This window comes from Lolium rigidum, chromosome 2 (assembly GCF_022539505.1).
Source record: "Lolium rigidum isolate FL_2022 chromosome 2, APGP_CSIRO_Lrig_0.1, whole genome shotgun sequence".
Taxonomy (NCBI): domain Eukaryota; kingdom Viridiplantae; phylum Streptophyta; class Magnoliopsida; order Poales; family Poaceae; genus Lolium; species Lolium rigidum.
Genome location: NC_061509.1, coordinates 288,642,160 through 288,665,400, shown reverse-complemented (window position 1 = coordinate 288,665,400; position 23,241 = coordinate 288,642,160). Strand labels below are relative to the sequence as shown.

At 44.9% G+C, this 23,241-nt stretch overlaps 1 protein-coding gene across 5 annotated transcripts; it reads right to left on the bottom strand.

Annotated features, from left to right (window-relative positions):
- Nucleotides 1–259: 259 nt before the first annotated feature.
- On the bottom strand, nt 260–4,858 carry LOC124693616 (fructokinase-like 2, chloroplastic). Of its 5 annotated transcripts, XM_047227095.1 has the most exons (7): nt 4,730–4,857; nt 4,518–4,561; nt 3,607–3,705; nt 2,793–3,091; nt 2,030–2,670; nt 1,020–1,479; nt 260–898 (listed from the first exon to the last, which is right to left on the bottom strand). In XM_047227095.1, exons 3-7 carry the CDS (start codon nt 3,663–3,665, stop codon nt 639–641), a joined length of 1,719 nt encoding a protein of 572 aa, XP_047083051.1. In that variant the 5' UTR covers nt 3,666–3,705; nt 4,518–4,561; nt 4,730–4,857; the 3' UTR covers nt 260–638. The 5 variants fall into 5 exon arrangements, with proteins under 5 accessions (XP_047083051.1, XP_047083050.1, XP_047083053.1 ...); XM_047227094.1 differs by lacking the exon at nt 4,518–4,561 and having other exon boundaries at nt 4,730–4,858; XM_047227097.1 differs by lacking the exons at nt 4,518–4,561; nt 4,730–4,857 and adding an exon at nt 4,594–4,660.
- Between the last annotated feature and the right edge of the window lie 18,383 nt (nt 4,859–23,241).

The window sequence follows — 23,241 nt, the reverse complement described above, 5'->3', positions numbered from 1 at the left end:
AAGTTCAATTTACTATGAGTAGTGGCTATATCATATTACCATGCTCGTAATTGCAACGGGTGCCAACAAATTTGATTCCGTTGCAGTATGGCCGGTTGCAACGATTTGGGACGGAAAACCGGAAGCAACCGCCGCACTATCCTGTTCCAGTGGTAGTGGCTTTCACATTCTATATAATTATGTTTCATGATATACCCTTCCATTTAACTACTTCTGGAGCAATTTAATACAACTTCTTTTTCCCTAATATAAGATTGTGCATAAGAAGATTGTGCATAAGCGCCATACACTGATATACAGAGGCCAACGAAAGATTGTTCGCTCTCTTCTTAGACAGGTTTGCCTTTCATTACCTATGGAGGCAGTTTATTTAGCCATCGGCCACAAGCCTGCTTTTATCGTCTACATTTAGCGAGATCTCGGTGCAAAAGTTTGACTCTACCTGCCCCTATGCCGAATCAACAAACCTAGAGAACTCATCCGAAAAAAAAGAAACCTAGAAAACTGCATGCAGGTTTAACTTTTAAGCTAATCCTTCTGACACTAACTAGCACGATCAAGCAGTTCCCGCAAGAGACGTACGTGCATGGAAATCCACCACTGTATAGAAATGTTGACCTCCTAAGCTTTATCTCTGTTCACTCCACGAGCGCAAGCTCGCTGTCAGCTGCTGGTTGCGGGGCAGCATCAGGGATAGTACGGTATTCCTTCTCTGTGATGAACCTCACATGGTCATGCTCACCGGTCGGATCTACTCTTTCTCTTGGGGGAAAACCCCGCTCTCGTGCGATCAGCCACTGGTCGATGACACCGCATTTGATGGCGTGCTTCGCCGCCCTGTGCAGGTAGACCTTGTCTGTCGCCAGGTGTGGGTTGATCGACAGCATGTTCATCAGGGCTGCAAAAAATAACATAGAAGAACACGCGAAAATTTTAGCTGAACTTCACACAAAGATTGATATGTGAACTAGTCGCATATTCTGCAAAAGTAATCAGAGAAAATATGCCACATGTGGTACCTGCAACAATGGCATCGCCCGACTGTGACATGTCACTGGTGAAAGGAGTGATCGGTGCATCTTCTGTCCCACGGACCCACCCATTGTGTTTCTCCGTGTAATAGTGTATCTTCGAGGTCCCGTTGGTCACAAAGAGGACCTTGAGATTATCATGCCACAGCTTCGTGACAACTTCCGGGCTGTAATGTGTGAACTCGTCTTTCGTGTCGGAGTGCCCAGACGGTTTAATACCGCAGAGGAACTCAAACTCCTGTTTCGTGACTTCGATGATATCAGCAGCTTCCCATGCTTCATTGATGAGTGATTTTGTCTCCTTGCTGGATGCCCACAGTGGGAGTGGAAGATTGAGATCAAAGAATACTGTCCCACCGAATTTCTTGGAGACCTCAATTGCTTTTAACAACGATGACCGTGTAGACGGCTCTAGCAAAGCTGATGAGTTGTGGTAAAACATCTTAGCCTGCATTAACAACCATAGGAAGGTCATATCTCTTTTAGAACATATAATGCATCCATCCACTTCAAAAAATAATTTAACTACTTCATTTATCTAATTTCAGAGTGGATATTATGCACAGACCTTTAGCCTTTGAAGTTTGAACTAGTTGCTGCCTATATATTCTTGATATGCTCTTTTTATTTTGGGGCAACAACAATTAGGTCCTCAGCCGTAGCGATGATGCTATCCTACAGGTTTTTAGTACGGAGCAACCATCAGCACTTCACTGTTATATAGTTTTTTATGCAATTCTGGTCTTCATCAACGCAGAAAAGAATTTATAGTGCCAAATATTTATGTGCCTCCTGTCTAAAAACAGATTACATACAAAGTCTTTCCTAACCTGAATTTCTCCTACATACTAAGATTTAGAAAATCAATCAGCAAGACATGTTTAATTACTTTTAAGATCATTAACTAAGAAGCAATCAGTAAGTAACATAGTATTAACTAATAACAAGCATGTAGAATATGGTGTCACGGGACTTCATTTTGATGGGCTTTGGCTTACCTCTTTTAGAACCTCTGGGTTGATATCCGATTGCAGAAAACAATCCTCTGCACATGGTTTAACACAATTTGTGATCAAGTTACCTCTGCCCGTCACCTTCATCAAGGACATGGCAGTTGGCGCTGAGGAATCCATACAAACTGCTCGAGTTTGAACTCCATTGACATTTAAGTGATACAACATACTTTGACCATACTCATCATCACCTAATTTTCCCATGAACACAACCCGACCGCCAAGAGCCGCTAGAGCAAGGGCAACATTGGATGATGACCCACCAGGTGCCCTCACAAATTCATCTGGAGACCAAAACATATCCCCCATTCTACTATGAATTTCACGATCCACCAACCTGCTAGCAGGTCTTCCAGAAGGAATAAATGCATATTTAGCTGCTCCAAAGCAGCAGACAAGAGGCATTAACTTGTCAACCTCTCCAATATCTTGTGATAGCAATGAATCAACTTTACTTTCAAGATCAATGACTGAACTGACATCTTTTATTTCATTAGAGGGCATTATCATCTGATCTTCTCCTTCATCGTCACTCAATTGTTCAGCCACCTTAACTTTTTTTCTGCCCCTCTTCTTTGGTTCTTTTGCCTTGTCCTTCTCTTCCACAGAGCTTGCAGTGGTAGCAGCTGCAACATAGGGGAAACGTTGAATTGCTAAGAGATTTAGAGATGTGATCTAGCAAAATCATAAGATCCATTGACCAATACACAATAAGAGTACTCTTGAAAGCAAAAAATATGCACATTACCTTTCTTGCGGCCTCTCTTTTTTACTGTCTTAGTCTCTTCAGGGGATGCATCTTCAGTGCCCTTCTGGCCTTTCTGTGTTTCCCCTTCTGATGTATCTATGGTGGCTTTCTTTCTTCCACGTTTCGCAGCTTTTTTCTTGGTCTTTGAGATATCAACTTCACTTTGTTCATCGCTTGAGCTTTCTTCTACATCTTGAGGACTCTTCTTTGACACAAAACTCACATTTCGGTTGAGCAACCTCATTTTAGTCTTGGTCATATTCATTCCCAAAATGGCAGACTTATAATGTAATTGACCCCTATGATGAGTGACCAAATTAGACAAGTCCATGGTTAAAGAGATTTAGTACTCATTGGTTAAAATGGAAAAAAAATACTTGTAAGGCATAAATCTAACATCGTCACAAGGACACGACTGAGCATGACTTTACTTTTCAGATTAGACCAATGCTTGGTGGATGACACACAACAGTATTGGATAATTTGTACATGGTTTTTTTTTTCTAAGATTAATGAGCTGGCCATGAAAATGAAGAAAATCTGATCCAAAACAATAAACAAGTTCGCAGTAATCCCAGGATCCCAGTGAAGCACCATATTATATATCCAAGATATGCTTTCGAAATCAAGCATCAAAGCAAAGCTTTTCTTGGATTGTTCCTGAGCTTCGAAATAACTTTCTCTTATCCATCAATGCATCGGCACAAAGCTTTTGCATTTTCGTGAAAATAAAAAAATGAAGAACTCATATTTCCCTGATCGAGTATGCTGCTGAGGAAACCTGCCAGGGAAGAGGGAGAAAGTGAGAAATTACCTGATGCAGTAGTAAGGCAGGGAGCACGCAAATTGAGGAGGGAGAAGAAGAGACGCCATGGATGAATAGCTTTCTGTCTATTTGAGCAAAGAATCCTCACTGCACCAAAAAAACTCCATGGATGGAAACTATTAAACAAACAATAATAAGATATATTTTTTGTATGGAACTTATCAATAAAACTATTTGAAATGTATTGGTTGTAGTTTACTTGACCAAAAAAAGAACTGCAGTACGCACATAATATAATGGAGATGTTAGAAGGCATAATATAAGTGTGATGTTAGAAGGTACAAGAAGAGTTTTAACTGAGGACAAACAGGAACCATCATTAAACAAAGCAACAAGCTAGCATATCTCCATTCTTCATGCTTCATTATATTACAGACATAAATGTTGACAGAATGCACACATTATAGCACTGGCACAGAAGATGAGGATGAAACACAGATATTGCACTAGCTGAATCGAAATTTAAAGCACACTACTCTATAATTTGCTACTCCAATATAGAGTAGTGAACTGGAAGATGGAGCAGAGCTTCAAGTAGCTACTCCAATATAATGTTCTATACCTAAAATATTTCCATCATCTTCCTTCTATTTTGTTCAGTTACATGAGAAAGCAAACCTAACGACCGCTTCGGCATGGTCCAGCTACACAAAGTTAGAAACAGAAGCAACAGGAAGCAAAACAATGCTGAAAGTGAAGAGGGGAAATAATTGCGATATAAAAAAAAAAAAAAAAAAAAAAAAAAAACTAGTCAGTAATACATCAGTGCACGCCCTGTACAGGATACCATGAATTTTAGAGCGAAGGAAACAAAATCAAGAACACGTAGTGCCACTTGTGCTGCATCTACATCACTCCAGGCCCAGATTAAAATGCAGAATGCATGGCATTGGCGCTACCTTTTTGTTGGATTGATTGCTGCTGCAACGAAAATGGAATTAACCTGGAAAAAGGGGAGAACGGATCGGACGAGACCTTGTTCTTGTTCCAGGATTGAATTAGAGGAGAGCCAGAGCAGCGCCGCGGCAGAGAGGGTGGGGCGCTGCACATGGGGAGAGGAATATGCGAGAGGAGCGAGACCAGGGAGAAGATAATGCGCTGATGGGCTTACCAACGCCGTCGTCGCCGAGGTCTCTCCCGCGCCGCCACGCGCTGCCTCTCGTCGCCGTTGGTGTCTGTCTCCGCCGCTTATGCTCAAACCTCGGCGTAGAAGAATCCTCACTGCGCTGGAAAACCTCAGAGGGACGAGGAATTGGTGCTAAAAATTACGTGCCTGCTCTCGGCCTGAGGATAAGGTCTGGAACCGTAAAACAAAGCGGGAAGCGTATTCATGTAATACGCCTACTCCATGGAAAATAGTAAACAGGCTAATCGGCCTTTTCTCAGCCAACTCTACAGGGTGTCAACCACCCTAGCTCGATCTTCACTCTCCATGCCCAAAGCCCCCAATAGATGATTGGAACCGCCGTCGTGAAAACGGACGGTCCAGCCACATCCTTTAAATTTGTTTTTCGGCTAACCCAGCTTAATTCTCCGCCCGGTGTCCTCATGCCGATTCAATCTAAGGGGGGCTAGCCGGGGTGCAGGCGTGGCGAAAAAACGCCGCGGGCTAGCCCTGTCAACGACCAGAGCCAAAAAAACCACAAATATTTTCCTCATTTTCGCCTCGTGGGCACTATCACCGCCGCAACCACCCCTCGTCGCGATGGTCCATTACCGCTGGTAGGAACACATTCTACCGCCGCATACAATCCGCCGCAACCCTCGCCGATCCTTCCCACCGTCGTTGTTCACCCGCTCCCGCCACCACTGCTACCTCCATCCCAACCACCCTCCCACCTTGCATGCGAGGTGTTCGGCTATTTGCGAAGGTGATGGATTCGGATGACGAGGATGTCATGGCCACGCTCATGGACGAGGAGCTCGCTGTCACGGCTGCTACCAGGGACGCCGCTGCAGACGACGAACAACTGGCGATCCTCATCCTCCCTCTTGGCCATGATCATCGAGGTGAACAAGTCGACCATTGGTTGCTCCGCGTCGGGGCGCCGCAAGAGCAAGCCAAGGCAGAGGATGGAAGACTACTGCATAATCTACGCCGACTACTTTACCGACGATCCATTGCACGACAATGTCGTATTCCGCCGTCGTTTTCGGATGAGTAGGAAACTCTTCCTGAAGGTTGTCGAGAATTTGAGGGAGATCGACTACTTCAAACTGAAGAGAGACGATGTCGACGAGCTTGGTTTCTCGACAATTCAGAAATGCACGGTGGCTCTTCGAATGCTTGCCTATAGAATTGCAGGTGATACACAGGATGACTATCTACGAATGGCAGAGTCCACGGCCATTGATTGCATTTATAGATTCTGCAGGGCAATTGTGGCGGTATTTGGAAAGACCTATCTCCGCACAACCAATGCGGCAGACACAACTCGTATGTTGGCACAAAATGCAGAGAAATGTTTTTCTAGGATGCTTGGCATCATCGACTGTATGCACTGGCGATGGAAAAACTGTCCATTTACACACCAGTGCATGTATAAGAGACACAAGGGTGCATGTAGTGTAGTGCTTGAGGCAGTGGCGGACATGGGTATACCCTTCTAGTACCCATTATTAGTATACCTGGCTCGGACCAATATGGAGAAGGCCCAAGAAGGCAACCCGAAGAAGTAGTCGACTAGGACTCTTGTAAAACCCTAGGCTGGTTGCATATATAAAGCTAGCCAGGATAACCGATAAAAAAACATATAGACAACATAGCTACGCCTACAGGCGATCCCCTGTAAACATATTTATGATCATATACTGGATTGCTAGCAGCACGTAGGGATCCTCCACCAAGGGGAGAAGCTGGGTACGTCTTGTGCCTAATCTTGTTCCCGAAATCTCCATCGCCGCTCTCTCCCGAAACCTAAGTCTACAATACGTAGGCATTAGCGAGGTGATCCTTTGTCAATTGGCACCGTCCGTGGGGAACGCGACGACTGGATTTCGTTATTCGGGTGGGATCCTTGATGTGGCCTAAGGCCACGTGGGTTGCCCGATCTCACGAATTGACCGAGGGAAAGGCGGGGGAGAGGAAGAACACGAAGAACACGGCGAAGAACACGATGAACACACGCAAACACACACCAACCCGATACAATTCCGGTTTACTCCCGATAGCCCGAACCACTATCCCGATAGAATCTCTCAAGGGAGAGACACACGGTAGAATCCCCGAGAGGAAGATCGGTATACGATCGGTGGAATCACACGAGTGAGAGACCGGTGGTAGAATCACAAGTGTGAGAGACTAATCATATAAGGAGTGCCTTGTACAATAGATTTGGATAATCTAAGGAGGGGGTTACCCTAATCCCAAAGGGATGGTGGAGGCATGAGCCTAATTCTCTCAAGTTCATTCCTTACCTCGTGAAGGGGGAGGTGGGAGCCTATATATAGGGAGCCACTAAGGAGGGGTAGTTTAGGCATACAAAGAGCATAGTGGGATGGTTTATATTATGAGCTTCATAGTGGGGACGGCGGTGTCGGCATAGGCATGGCGACAGTGCCGTCTTCCTCCGGCGTCGAGCAGGGGTGGCGAGTGTCGGCCACTCCGTGGCGGTAGTGCCGGCCTTCCCGGACGTATCTCCTTCTTCCGTCTCCTCTTCCATGCTTCCGTGACGTCGGACTTCAGCGTAGTTCTTGATGATGACCATGATGCGGATACGACCGAAGGTCGGGCTGCATCATCTCCCCCCACTTGAAAAAGAGTCGCCCTCGACGATGAGTCTTCATGAATGTGTAGAGGAGGTAGATGACACCAACGCTTGAATGTCCCTTTACTTGTCAAGAGCCCTATCAATAGCACAAGAAAAGCAAAGGAGCAATCAAAGCATAGCCAAAGTTCAATGGATCTTGCAAGAAAGCGCAAGTAGAAGGAGGTCACCTTAGTAAGATACCGGTGTGCTCTCATCGAGAGATCTTGTGTAGTAGATGTGTGGGGATGAACCCATTCATTGACGCTCATCCACAAGTCACGTGTACCTTCGCACAACAAAGACCAAGCAAAGTATGTGTGTGCGTGATAGAGGAGCATATCATCAATGACATGTCCATTCATGTTCACAACACCGTTAGCACAACACAAATATATCAACAAGAATGCATATGCAAGGTCAATGTGTAAGAACTCCGTACGAACATCTTCCAAATGCGGAAACACAAAAACTCCAAATTGTGAGACGACTATGATGTCCATCTCATGTAGAAACTCATGTGAATTATTGCACTCAAGGCATCGGAAAGAGAAATTTTTCAACATCCTTGAGGCAACAAGAGGAGAATTTGGCAAAAACACATAAGGGAGAGTGTTCAAAATATCATCAACATGTGTGCACACAAACCATTGGAAAGAGAAATTGGTCCGCATATTTGTGGCAACACCAATGGTAAGAATCACATCATCATGCTTGCAAAAGAACCATAAGAAAGAGAAATTGTTCGGCATGTTCAATGCAAAGCATGGGAAAGGTATTAGAGCCGGGTTCGATCTTGTACTTACTTGTATTATGCTCTCAAGAGCTCGTTTGGTCAACTCGTGCTCAATCGAGGTTGACATTGGCATTCTTGTACCTACACACACAATAGGCAAAGCAAAGAACGTGTGTGCATGGTATATGAACACATCATCCATCATGATGGTCCATTTCTTTTGCACATCGCCATTAGCATTAAGCAATTTACCATAGTAGATGTGGTGAATATGCGGAGTAAACATGGGAACATGCTCAACATGGATATATGCAAAGTCTCCAAAATGTGAGAGAGCTATGGGGGCAATCTCATTTACAAGCATATTAACATTATGGCAAACCAAGCATTGGAAAGAGAAAGTATTCAACATTTTGGTTGCACTAATGGGAGAATATTGCAAGCATGTAGCACAAAACATGTTCAAGTTTGTATCATAGCATGGCATGGTCAAATTGTCACAAGCAACTATTTCTACATGATCAACAATGGTGGTATCACGAGTATCACAAGGGAAAGTGAAAGAAGCATATGACATAGCAATAGGATCATCCAACTCATGCAAGCACTCACAAATCATCATGTCCACTAGTGGGATCATGGCATCATCAACACCCATATAGGTACCTTTGTAGTCCCGCTCATATGAGGTAGGTGTTGTGGAAGAGGTAGGCTCGATGTGGCCTCCATGTTCATCTTCAAGAAAGCATGGTGTGATATCATCATCTTCATGCACCATGTACATCTTCTCCATGATCGGCGTCTCGTCATCCATGGTACCTAATGAGACACAAGAGAACACACTAGAGGTAGAGGGTAAGTTGTTAGAACTTGAAATGGCCTCACATGACCTATCAACTACCACTCTCATCTCACTTGGTGTATCGCTCATGCTCTCGAAGTGGAGGCACTCGTCAAGCTCACATATAGTGGAGTCACTCATCTCACATATAGTGGAGTCGCTCATCTCACATATAGTGGAGTCCCTCATCTCCATGGCAATGGCGTCGTCGATGTCCGAGCAACCTAGCCAAGAGGAAGACAACACAAGCGGAGTAGAGGTTAAGTTGTTAGAAATCGAAACATCCTCACTCGACTCATGGTGTGTATCACTCTTGCTCTCAAGGTGTTTGAAGTATGTGTTGCACTCGGCTTTATCTTTGGGTGTCATTTGGGCTTCTCGAGCATCTAGCTCGGCGAAGTATGCTCTCATCTCGGCTTGCTCTTGTGGGGTCATCATGTATATGGCTCACTAGGATAGGTGTATGTGTATGTGGTGGAAGGAAAGCTACACAAGTATCCCACCTTTCAAGAAAGTATCGGAAAAGTGGTTCAAGTCAAGAGCAAAATCGAAATGTATCGGGGTTACTCACACACACACTCAAAGCACACGCAAAAGGCTAAGAACTCTATATGTGGTGGATAAGGGGTGGATAGCAAACGAAAAAGATCAACGGAAAAGTCTATTGTCAAATGTGGGTAAGATCCAAAGTCAAATGTCAAGTGTGGTGATCTATGTCAAGGAAACACGGAAACACACACAACGGAGAACAAAGGGGTTAGCGCGACCAAGGAAGTGAGCAAGTGACAAAGATGGTCCTAACGAAGACTATATGCTCGATGTCACGCCAACACAAGAGAGACCGTAGCTTGGTTGCACAAGAAAGAAGCAACAAGATTTGCACAAATGCCACTCTTCTCTTTTCTCTCTTAGTGCTCACAAGCTTTGCACTTCTCCTTTGTATCGGTGGACACACACTCTTTTTCTATATCTTTTTTTTTCTTTTTTTTCACTTTTTTTTTCTATGCTTAGAAGCTTTTTTTTTCTCTATGTATATGTCACACTTTTTCTTCTTTTGTGTATCTTTCTCACCGAGCTTGCTTCGGAGCTTCGCTCAACACAACGCACACACCCTCTCACGGTCGTGACACTTGTGCAATGCTTCGCAACGCTCGAAAAGCCACTCTCAATGGGATAGGTACGCAAAGGAAGAAACGGGGCTACAAGGGGTAAGGGGAGGCAAGTTATACCTATTGACGTTAGGCGGTGTCAAGCACACGAACTTGCGATGATGATTTCTCTCTAAAGGCGAAGACTCTGAAGTGGGCGAACACTCGGCCCAGCGGGCGAACATGCCGGCTCCGACGATATCGAGGTTGCGCCGGAATCCGGGGTGCCAACGGTGTCGTCGCGGAGTTGGTGTAGGCGCGGAAGTGGAATAGACGACCGATGCACTCCAAATCGGAAACCGAGCAAATTAAGTCAATGCCCGAAAAGTTGGGTCAAAACGAGCGGTCGAAAGTTGGGCTCCAAAAATCGTCAAAAATTAGAGATGGGCTATGTGGAGTATTTGGGGGATGCTGTTAAAATTTGGAGTCAAACGGGCTCCGAAAAGTTGTCAAAATTTGGGGCAAAAAGTGGAGCCAAAATTGGACGAAACTGGGTCGAATCGGTCCAGAACCCGGTCAAACCGGATCTGGGACTGGCGTGCCCGGTCCAGACCGGGCCCCGGACCGGATGGAGCCCCTGTATTGCGCCGGTTGGCACCGGTCTGGGCTCCGGTTTCGACCGGATGGCCCGGTCAGCAATCCGGTTGACCGGCCAAGGCGATTTGCGTGCGTGCAGTTTGCGTGCAGTTGCTGCTTGGCGCGTGCGTGGAGCTCGCTGCGGACTGGGGCTTGGTGGTCGGCCGCTTGTGCGGGCGTGGCCGCTGCAGCCTTGTGCTGCTGGTCGAGCGGGTGCGTGGAGCGGGCGGCCAGGGGCGAGCGGCAAGAAGCTGGGCGATGGTGTGGTGGAGCGGCAGCGGCAGCAGTTGGGCGGCGCGCGCAGCGAGCGGCTTTGGCCAAGCTAGGCAACGGAGGTGGCCGGCGGTGGCTTGGACTGGAGCCGGCGGCGACGCGTGGGTGGAGCCGCAGCTGGTGGGCGCGCGGGAGCAGCGGGCCAAGCTGGTGGGCGAGCGCGGGGCTTGGCCGGGCGAACGGGTGTGGCAGCGAGGTGTGCCGGCGGCGCGGCTGCGCGATGCAGAGAGCCAGCCAGGCGAGCGGCGCTGCGGAGTGGGGCCAGGCGGCCGGTCAACGCAGGGTCGGGGCGAGTTGGTCGGGAAGATCCTGAAGAACAGAGGCTACGAACACAACGAAAATGGGACCAAATTTGCTCAGATTTGCACCAAATTGAAAGAAATTGATGGGGAAAAGATGGGAGAAACATAGATCAGCACCAATAACATCAGATCTGTGGATCAAAACCACAAAAAATGCAACAAATCCGGAGATCAATTTTCGAGCTATTTTTTGGGGCAATTTTTTGGAGAAAATTTTTGGGCGAAATTGGAGAGATTCGAGGGTCAAATTCGTGGCAACCTTTGCTCTGATACCATATGATGCGGCCTAAGGCCACGTGGGTTGCCCGATCTCACGAATTGACCGAGGGAAAGGCGGGGGAGAGGAAGAACACGAAGAACACGGCGAAGAACACGATGAACACACGCAAACACACACCAACCCGATACAATTCCGGTTTACTCCCGATAGCCCGAACCACTATCCCGATAGAATCTCTCAAGGGAGAGACACACGGTAGAATCCCCGAGAGGAAGATCGGTATACGATCGGTGGAATCACACGAGTGAGAGACCGGTGGTAGAATCACAAGTGTGAGAGACTAATCATATAAGGAGTGCCTTGTACAATAGATTTGGATAATCTAAGGAGGGGGTTACCCTAATCCCAAAGGGATGGTGGAGGCATGAGCCTAATTCTCTCAAGTTCATTCCTTACCTCATGAAGGGGGAGGTGGGAGCCTAAATATAGGGAGCCACTAAGGAGGGGTAGTTTAGGCATACAAAGAGCATAGTGGGATGGTTTATATTATGAGCTTCATAGTGGGGACGGCGGTGTCGGCGTAGGCATGGCGACAGTGCCGTCTTCCTCCGGCGTCGAGCAGGGTGGCAGTGTCGGCCACTCCGTGGCGGTAGTGCCGGCCTTCCTGGACGTATCTCCTTCTTCCGTCTCCTCTTCCATGCTTCCGTGACGTCGGACTTCAGCGTAGTTCTTGATGATGACCATGATGCGGATACGACCGAAGGTCGGGCTGCATCAATCCTTCATCTACGTCGGCGGCTAGATCACATCTAGCGATTCATCTATTTCAGCATGTCCGGTAAGCTTTTCTCCAGGTATGTGCGCCTCAACCAAGGATGAGGGTGGTCATCAGCACTCGCAGGACACGCAACTTCCAGTACAAACCGGGAATAACTCGTCTGCAATCTACCACATCTCCATCGCCTCAATGTTTCGACTCGTCTGTAATCATGCCGATCCACCAAGTTTGGACAGAAGCGAGATCACGTCAAATTCCAAGAAAGAAAGAAAAAAAAAAGAGCTCAAACAGACGGTTGTACATACACGATCATGCTGAATCCTCTATTCTACTCCGTTTCTTTCTCTCTCATTGATTACTAATTCAATTATTTATCTATTTAAATCTAACTCATCCATACATGTTGCTTCATGATACTATCGATTGAAGGATTGGTCCAACAATACAAGCTTAAATTGGGCACGGCTGCCAGGCTGCATCGATACAGCACATCGATAGGGGAATCAAAAAGAGATCAATATTATTTGCGCACTTGTCATTGTGGATCCGTAGGGCGCATCTGTTATCGCAAACTCGTCATCCGACAAAGACTATCAGGTGCTATATTTTTAATTAATATTTGGCTAAAATATTTTTTGGCTCGTACTATTATTTGTGCACGGTTTTTACGCTGTAATATAAATGCAGACCGAAACAAGTTTCGACTGTTTCGTCGCGCACAGTTCACCGAGGATTCACCACATCTACTACGTCCACCGCTTCGACTGCATCTACCGGACGACCTACTTCCATGTCGACTCCACCGCACCCGATAAAAAAGCTAAGTGTTCCTCTTTCAAGAGTTAATTATTATTTACTTTCACCACACCAGAATACCCGGGGGCTGTGCCATTGCAATATTACAGCAAATACATCCGACATTAGGGTCTACGCCATTGCATCGTTACCGCAAATACACCAATAGATTTATTTTCTTCGGCTCTGGATATATCTCCTTCGGCTCAGTGGATTTATTTTGTTCGGCTTAGTGAAATTATCTTCTTCCGCTCAGTGCATTCATCTTCTTCGGCTTACTGGATTTTGTCTTCGTCGGATTCATCTTATAAAGGTTATCATTGGTTTCCTCTAATATAATACTACCCAACGCATTCCCGGGTCACAAGTCAGTGGACATATCATTTATGACTATTACTGGAGTTATATTCTTCGGGTCAGTGAATTTATTTTCTTCGGGTCAGTGAATTTATTTTCTTCGGGTCAGTGGATCTATCTTCTTCGGTTTCGTGGATTTATCAGCTATGGTATATAATACTACCTGGTGCACTTTCGGGTGAGTGGATTCACCTTATAAGGGTATCATTGGCTTCCTCTAATATAATACTACCCGACGCATTTCCGGGTCAGTGGATTTTTCATCTATGAATATTACTGGATTTATTTTCTTCGAGTCAATGGATTCATCCTCTATGGTATCGGCGGATTCATCTTCAATATATGCTTCATATTTAATGGTGTAATCTTTAATGTGGATTCATCTCAATTACTTCATCTTGGATTCATCTTCAATGCTTCATATTTTATGGTGTAATCTTCAATATGGATTCATCTCAAATACTTCATATGGGATTCATCTTTAATGATTTATCTCTCATGGAGTAATCTTCAATGGCTAATATTCAAATGGGTTCAGCTTCAATGAGGCGAAACAAAAAAACAGGTCACATATCCATGGAGCAAACACTCGGGGGCTCGACAACAACTTCGCCCCCGAGCATAGCTACAATATAATATTCCAGGCGACCACTACTTCGGCACAAGGTTTTCAGCAACGCTCGGGGGCTCGACAACGACTTTGCCCCGGGTCACAAGTGCGACACGTCGTTTAAGCAACAATCATGATGTCACCCCAGCAACGCTCGGGGGCTCGGCTATTTCTTCATCAACAATATGGCGGCATCTACTTTCGCTATTTGGTGGTTTATACTTAAGCTCGACTTCTTCTTTGCACTCGAAGATATAATCACGCGTCGACTCCGTCGTGTCTAATAAGCTAAATGTTTCTTTATTTTACACAAAGTTGATTATCATTTACGTTTGCCGCACCCAACACTGGGGCTGCGCTATATAGATTCACTCTACATCTCAGGTCGACAAAAGAAGAACCACACCTAGGAAAATATACATCAACGAAAAACTCGATAAAAAATTCTGCAAGGAACCCAAAAAAATTCTCCTTAAAGAAGAACCTGGAGAAATTTTCTGCAAAGAGGAACCCAAAAAATTCTCCTCAAAGCGGAACTCGAAGAAATTTTCTCTAAGGAGGAACCCGAAGAAGAAATATTCTCGAAGGAGGAACCCGATGAAATTTTTTCCAAAGAGGAACCTGAAGACACTTGCTTCAAGGAGGACCCGACGAAATCTTCTTCAAGGAGGACCCGACGAAATTGTCTTCAAGAGAGAACCCGACAAAATTTTCTTCAACAGGAATTCGACGAAATTTCTTCAAGAGAGAACCCGACAAAAAATCTTCAAGAGAGAACCTGAAGAAATTATCCTCAAGGAGGAACCCGAAGAATTTTCCTCAAGGAGGACCCGAAGAAATTATCCTCAAGGATGAACCCGAAGAATTTTCCTCAAGGAGGACCCGAAGAAATTTTCCTCAAGGAGGAACCCGAAGAATCTTTCCTCAAGGAAGACCCGAAGAAATTATCCTCAAGGAGGACTCGAAGAAATTTCCTCAAGGAGGAACTCGACGAAATTTTCATCAAGGAGGAACCCTAAAAAAAAAGAGGGTGGAAAAATCTTCGGGTTCATTGACTCATCATTTATTCCGATCAAGAGCATCGGTGATGTACATGATGACAATATAGAATAACCCAGTATATTCGGCCATCCCATCATGCCGCAAAAAATATAGAAGAGTCCGAAAAATGGGTCCTTACATCAGCTGAACAAGGCGCTAGACAACATATTCTCGGAGCGCGTCCGCCGCGGTAAAAACTCCGAATGCCGTGACTCGTAAAAAGGTCGCGAATGTAAGACCCTAGGATCCGTCCTGTGTGGCGTGGCATCGCACCCGAATGCGCTCTGCCACTTTATCCACATCAACCGATGTGAAGAAAAATCCCGGCGGAGGCGCTGTGGACCCGATAATTTTGCTGAAATTCAGTTTCGGTAACTCCTAAAGCGGCACGTTCTGAATTACACCAGTATCCTGAATTCGTGTCTGGGGACGCGAGTTTGAAGTAGGTTTATCTAGATTTGCCACTAGAGCAGTTAACTGGTACCTGATCCGTCAAATGAACCAGCCGCATTTACCAATATCCATGTACAATATATTTCACGAAGAAAATATAGTGTCTCTTTGGTCTCAAATAATTTGAAAAGGAAAAAAAGCACGGAAATTTCATTCTGTAAATATATAAAGATTTGTAGACTCAACTCGACTCTGCGACTCGAGCGGAGCCTACTCCCATCGGGAGCGCATGGATTTCATTAAGTCCTCCAACATGAGTCGATAAAAAGAGGGGCTGCACCCATAAATATAGTCAAGTTCTTCATCGAGTAGTACAACTTGAGTCTATGCCAAAGTGCAAGCACTTGCCCATAAACTCGGGGGCTACTCCAATCAGGAGCGCTGGCCACGCACCCGATAGAAAAATAATTTCGAGAATCATCGACATCATCTACGCTACACATGATCTATGACATTGACCTGGTGTATTTCCGGATTAATGGCCTCGCTTTGTATTTCTTCGACTTTGGAGATAATTATGATTGGAGTCTCTACGCAAGTCTTCGAGTTCCCTAGACACTCTGGGGCTACTGACGTCGTTATAACCTTTGGGTACCCATTATTAGTATACCTAGCTCAGCCCAATATGGAGAAGGCCCAAGAAGGCAACCCGAAGAAGTAGTCGACTAGGACTCTTGTAAAACCCTAGGCTGGTTGCATATATAAAGCTAGCCAGGGCACCCGATAGAAAAAAACAGATGGACAACATATAGACAACATAGCTACGCCTACGGGCACCCCCCTATAAATATATTTATGATCATATACTGGATTGCTAGTAGCACGTAGGGATCCTCCACCGAGGGGACCCGAAGCTGGGTACGTCGTGTGCCTAATCTCGTTCCCGGAATCTCCATCGTCGTTCTATCCCGAAACCCAAGTCTATAATACGTAGGCATTGGCGAGGTGATCCCTTGCCAGTGGCTGACCAGGACCTGTGGATTTGGCATGCGTTCTTCGACATGGCAAGACACAGAATGATATCAATGTGCTGCAGTGCTCCAATTTGTTCCAGAAGCTTGTGAAAGGCAATGGCCCTCCGTTGCAGTATGAGATTAATAGCCACCAGTATGACAAGGGCTACTTTCTTGTAGATGGCATCTATCCAAGATGGTTAACATTTGTGAAGACAATCTCGAACCCTGTACCTGGAGGGAAGAAAGCTTGGTTTGCTCAAATACAGGAGGCTGCCAGAAAGGATGTGGAGAGGGCATTTGATGTGCTGCAAGCTCGCTTTGCCATTGTCTGATACCCTGCTCTTACATGGTCCAAATAACAGATGTGGGAGGTCATGACTGCTTGTGTCATATTGCACAACATGATCATCGAGAGCGAGCGGGAGTTTCCAGTGTTTGACACTGGACCATATAAACGGATGGGTCCTCTAGCAGATGTTGATCACAATGTGCCTCCCGCATTTGCTAATTTTCTCTTCAGGCATCAATAAGTCCGAGACTCCAACACTCATCACCAACTGCAAGATAATCTGGTGGACCATTTGTGGATTCTCAAAGGCAGCGCCTAGTTTGTTTATTTCTTTGCCATTGTGATTTAAACTTTTAAATTTTTGTGGTTTGATGAACCTAAATTATTTATGTGCTATGTTGAACTTGTTGAATTATGTCCAACATTTATTTAAGTTGTAATAAATTATCACAGTTTATATGTTGTTTAATTTTAATTATATATGAAATTGTATTGGGGCGCCTATGGGGTGCATGGCTGGGCGCCGGCATGTCCTCAATTTTTTATTTTGCACCGACAACCCCCATACGATCCCTAAAATAGCTGCACCGGACGGCGTATGGGGAGGGCGGGTGGAGATGCTCTCCACCAGTGCCTTCCAAAAAGGCGCTGGTAGGTGCGCCGGTAGTGCTCCATCGGGGGATCCGGCGGATGTTCCTCCATTTGGGGAACAGGTTCCCACACCGGTTTTCACCAAACCGGCGCCCCAATTTTTTTATTTTCCTTTTAAAATATTTTGAAAAAATATTTCGATCACATAAAATTAGTCATACAAAATTTTAACATAGTTTATCACAAATACAAAGGAAATTATTCGTATAATAATTATGCGTTGTTTGTGGCTTCTCTCCTCTCCCACAAATGCGTAGCCAGATCTATCTGAAGTTGAACATGAACACATGTATCTTAGATTTCTTGGTGCATGTGAAGGAAATCAATAAATTGTTGGTGTACATTCTTTACTTCAACAAGAAGGAAGAGGCCCCTGATAATCAAATGGTTGATTATCATCCACAAGTTTATCGCGCTCGGTCTCAATGATCATGTTGTGCATGATCACATAGACATTCATCGACTCTCACATCTGAGACTCAGACAGGGTATATGACAACGACAAAACACTGCTGAAGCACCCCAAAAGCACGCTCAACATCCTTGAGAGCTGCTTCCTGGCATGTCACAAAAAAAGGTCCATCTCCGAAGCTGGATCCGGGATTGTTTTCATAAATGTAACATACGTAGATAGTACCCCTTGTTATATGTGTGACTGTTTACCTCAAAGTTCATGGTAGGAACTTCTCACTCAGCTAGCTTGGAAAACAACGGAGAGCGATGCAGACCTGAGTACGTTGATATCATTGTTTGTTTCTGCCATGCCAAAAAGAATGATAAATCCATAGGTCATAGTCTTCCATCGCCTCAAAATTGACACTGCACTCACTGGTATGCCCCTTGTAGAAACCTTGCCAAGCAAAAGGCCAATTCTTTCAACCACAATGCATACATTCGATGCTTCCGAGCATCGCAAGAAACCCTCGGGCTGCATTTCGTTACAAGATTCGAGCTGTATCATTTGTCCTTGGTGCTCTGAAATAATCCCCACCAAACACCGCTATGATGGTTTGGCAAAACCTGTAGACAGTCTATGAACATGTTGACTCTGCCAAGCGTAGGTTGTCATTTGCTTTATCTGGAGGAGCTCCGCAAGATAGCGCATTGCAGCAGTGCATTTCTGGATTGAGGAGAAGCCCCACAAATATGTGCAACCTTGCTTCCTCATGAAGTAGTTGTCGTGCTCCCTAATGCCGAAGACAATCTTCATGAACATATCCTAGTTCATCCTAAATCGACGCCAAAATTCCTTCGACGAATGAGTAGCATCGTCGGCGAAGTAGTCACACTCAAGCAGCATGGCGTCGGCATGACGATGCCGGTCGACGTTCCTCCTCTTGCGTGTACTTGAACCACCGCGTCGAGGCATGACCAGGAAGGCTTGGCGAATGCGGAGGAGGCTCGTCAGAATCAGGTGCTGCTACTGCCGCCATACAACGGCAGTGTTCTTCTCCTCCATGAATAGCTGCACCAACATCTCGTCGTCGTTATCCATCGCGGCAATCCGATGAACACCTTGTGGGCTGCGGTGACCCAGCATACCACTGCATGTTGTAGTATACAAGTCATTGATATGATCTTCATGAAGGGACTTCTTCACAAATATCACATCCCTCAGAGTGGTACAACAAAAACATTGCAGGTCATAACACTCGAGATTATATTACAATCATGGTTTTAACAAGTTGGTATTCTCACAGGTCCAATGAGAACACCCTAAGATACTACTGAAGTCTTATTACAAACCAACATAAAGATTAAACTGAGCACACCAATTTATTTAGGTAAGCTACTACGCTGCTCGGCTCTATATTAACTAGGGTAAAATATTACTCTTCCGCCTCATTGTTATTGTCGGGTCCGTAGACTATCCCATAGTCCACGCCTTCCACTCCTCCGGAGAGATAAGGTTCCTCGTAGACTAGCTCGTAATCTCCTTCTGGTGCTCCGTCGGTGGCCTCCACTTCATTGTCACAGTCTAGCAAGGGTGTCGAAAGAAAGTGAGTACAGAGGTACTCAGCAAGTTCGAAAGAGAAAAGGTGTTTGATGCACTAGCTACGACCATTGATCAGAAAATCTTAGGTCAATGCATGTTTCGAAAACATTTCTTCAAAAGGTTGATTTTATTCTGAAAACTATGCCCACCAGTCTTCACATGTTGAACAGAACTTCACGGAGTTTCTTTCCTGCCGTGTTCGTAGTTCCCTTCCTGAAACAGGGAGTGACAGCCACAAATTTGATACACTCTACAGAGGTGCGTTACTTTTCCCATAAGAGAACTTATCCTTGATACCAATCGAGACGCGTTTCTCGTCCACACTTCCTTGGTGTGGAGCCAGGTGTAAGATTCAAGCCAATCACTGCCTTCTTTAAGACCTTGCATACCCACCCTTTTGTCCATCCGTACATCCCCGGTAGACATCTCCCGATTTTACGGCTTTACCCCGATGTACTATGGATAATCCCGCATAGACGGTAGAGCCTCTCATCCACACAGATGGGGATTTTAAAGGATTTACCAACCTACTACAGTGTTATCCCAACACCCAGCCAGGCCATATCAAGTCTGTTGATATGCAAGAGGGAAAAGATACAACTGACTTCCCCAGAGCCATTATAGATCTCATGATCAACGCGAATTGTACGACGCTTGAATCACTAGACGACATTGGTGATTAGTCCTAGATTAATAGAACCCTTGCAATGGAACCTCCACCATATCAACACATACCATGGTTCCATTTCCCACCACATAATCTTATTCATAACTGGAAAAGTAATATTTGATTTTCAATGCAGGAATGATAAGTATAGTACTTTTGCTATTAAATTGATATAAAATAATCAAGATGACATAAGCAAGGGTGAACTTGCCTGGTGACTACGAGATAATGCAGTTCGATGTGTTGGATGGAACCTGGACCTCGGGTTCTGTAAAGAAGCATCATTGTTCGGTAAGGACACTGTTATAAAATCCAAATAATACATGCATGGGTGTATTATTTTATGTTGAATCCCTTACCCCGACACGATTATTAAGATTTAGGTTAGAATTAAATATTTATGCCTTTGGCAGTAATTTATAATTACTTTCAATCCCTTAATATTGTTTTCTTTTCTAAAGAAAAGGATTTAAGAGTAATAAAATTTTCCTTTTGGAAAATATTTATTTCAAATTAAGAATTTGAAATAATAGAGTTGTCCTTCTTTTTGGGAATAAAAGAAATTAGAATAATAGAATTTCCTTTTAAAATAGTTGATAAACAAATATTTGAATTCATTTGGAATTTTCCTTGATTTTTACATCCAAGGAAAATTGCAAATTTGAATTTCCAAGTTTAAATTTAAATTCAAAAATTCCAAAATTTGAATTTGTGTTGGTAATTCCATTTCTTATTTTATTCTTGTTAAGAATAATTTTTAATTCACTAATCCACTTTTTCTTGTATTTTTAGAGGTATTTATTATTATTTATAATTTTGTATATTTCAAAAGTTATTTCTAAAAAGAAAAGACCAAAATACCCCTCTGGGCCAATTAGGCCAGCCCACCAAGACATCCCACTTGGCCAGCCCACTTGGGCCTAGCCAAAACGGTTCGGTGGGAACCGACCGAGTCGGCCCACCTCACTCGCTCGCCCCTCGTCTCTCTCGTGTAACCCTATCCCTAACTGGCAATCCCGTGGCGACTGTGTCGCCGCCATGGTCGCCACCGTGCTCCGGCCGCCACCGGCCGCTCTAGGACACGCTATTGGTCGCTATCGATGCCTCTTCCTCCACAGCTCGTGCGCATGCGCGACGCTCGCAGACACCGAGGATCCGTGGCGATCTCCGTCGATCTACTTCTCGTCGCCACTTCTGGGTGTTCGCCGGCTCCTCTGCTGCCGTGCGTGGCCTGGCAGGGCTTAGCTGCGGTCTGGCGCCGCCGTGGCTGGCCGTGCCACTGTGCCGCCATTGCTGCCTCCACGTTATACGCCAGGTAATCCTTCCTCTGCTTCTGCTACATCTTCTACTCTCTCTACTCCTTCCTCTCCTTCTCGATCTGTGCCTATTGCCTCCCTAGCGTATGATGTTGCTGTCCTTGTCGTGCTTTCATGCTTGTTGTGGTGTTGTGCTTGCTCGCCTAAGTCTGCTGATGCCATACTCTAGCCTGTTCATGCTTACTGGTGCTTGGATTATGTCTGTGTAATTCTTCCTGGTACACTGGACTCTTGCTATCCTATCTAATCATGTCCTGGTGTTATTCATATGCTTACTGGCTCACTGTGCTAGGCCTATTCTATTTGTTCATGTCTTTATGATGTGCAAATTCTTGCTAATGGCTTCCTATTGACCTAGGTTAGCACTACTGACACTTGTGGTGTCAGTGATGCTCACTTGTGCCATGTGTTTGCTTCATTTGATCAAATTCTTGGATCACTGCTTGCCCGTGATACTCTGATATGCCTTGTGCTTGATCTATTTGATCCATTTGATCAATCATATGCTAGTGGCTAATTACTGGTTAAATCCTTGGCTATATGAATATCTTGTGCTAGCTTCTGCTGTGACTTGTACTTGCTAATGATGCTCAAGTGTCTATATGTGTGCTGTTGTTGCTGTCCATAGCTCATTGGACATATCCAATGGCTAGGATGCAATGGTGCATGCTGCTGTTGCCTTATTCATGCATGGATTACTGTGTATGTATGCTTGGTGGATTATTTATGAATGAACTACTTATGCAGTGTTGATTAAATACATTGCTATGCATGATTTGATATTTCCATGATCAATTTGGAAATAAATGAAGTCTAAATCTATTTCTGGATAGTGATGACTTATAATCTTAGTTAAATGGATGCATTTGTGTTTGATGTGACCACAGTAGCATTGCTACTGCTTGGTTGCTCACACAGCTTGTCTAGTTCTTGTTGGCTACTCATCTCTGTGTGCACAGTAGGGTATTATACATGTTATCATTGCCACTATGCTTGCCAGTGAAGAAAATTAGGGTTTAACTGATTGTTTAGTGGCTAGGATCTCACTAGGTAGTTCTTGGTAGCTTCTAGTTCCTATAAATCCTCTACTTGTGTTATCTGTGCATTTATCCTTGCTTATTTGCACATCTGTGCATCTATCCTTGCTGATTTTCATATGAATAGTATCTAGGTGGTTTTGGTTCTAGTTGCTTCCTTTTCTGCCAATGATCCTTGGTCAACACCAAGTGATGACAACCCCCTGAGCATCTTCTCATCTCATGACTTGTGTCATGCAAAAATTATGGATTGGATCCACCAGATCCTCTCCAAGTATTTGATATACCTCGTTCCAGCTCCTAGATGGTTATGCTCAACTGTTGTTGAGCAGTTGCTGGATGATCTTGGTTACTTGCCCTGCTCCTCCTAGCTCCCGATGATCTTGTTTAAGTCCCCATGTCTTCTCTTGGGTTTTGGTTGGTTGATTTGGATGGATAAATGGTTTCAGTGGTTGGTTGAGCTGTTCTTGAGCAAGAACAGAGATGAGACTGTTCCTTGCTGGTTGCTTGGTGAATGGTTATCTGGTCGACCTGTGAATTGTTTCTAGGGTTTCTACCCTTTTATACCCACTGCTTGTTCTTCTCTGGCTGTGACACACAAGCCTGGCATGCTTGGTGTCTAAGCTGTGGCCTTGGTTTGCTGTTGGATGCACAGCAGCTCCATGAGCTGTGTGTTCCTTTGGTGAAACTTGAGCCCATCATTGGCTCAGGTTTGGTCTGCTGGAGCTTATCTTGGTTCCGTCCAGGTTTTGGACATGGACAAGTGTCCTGGACACTTGGTTTTAACCCCTTATCTGATTTCTCACTTGAATTAACCCCCTATCTAGTTTTCTCT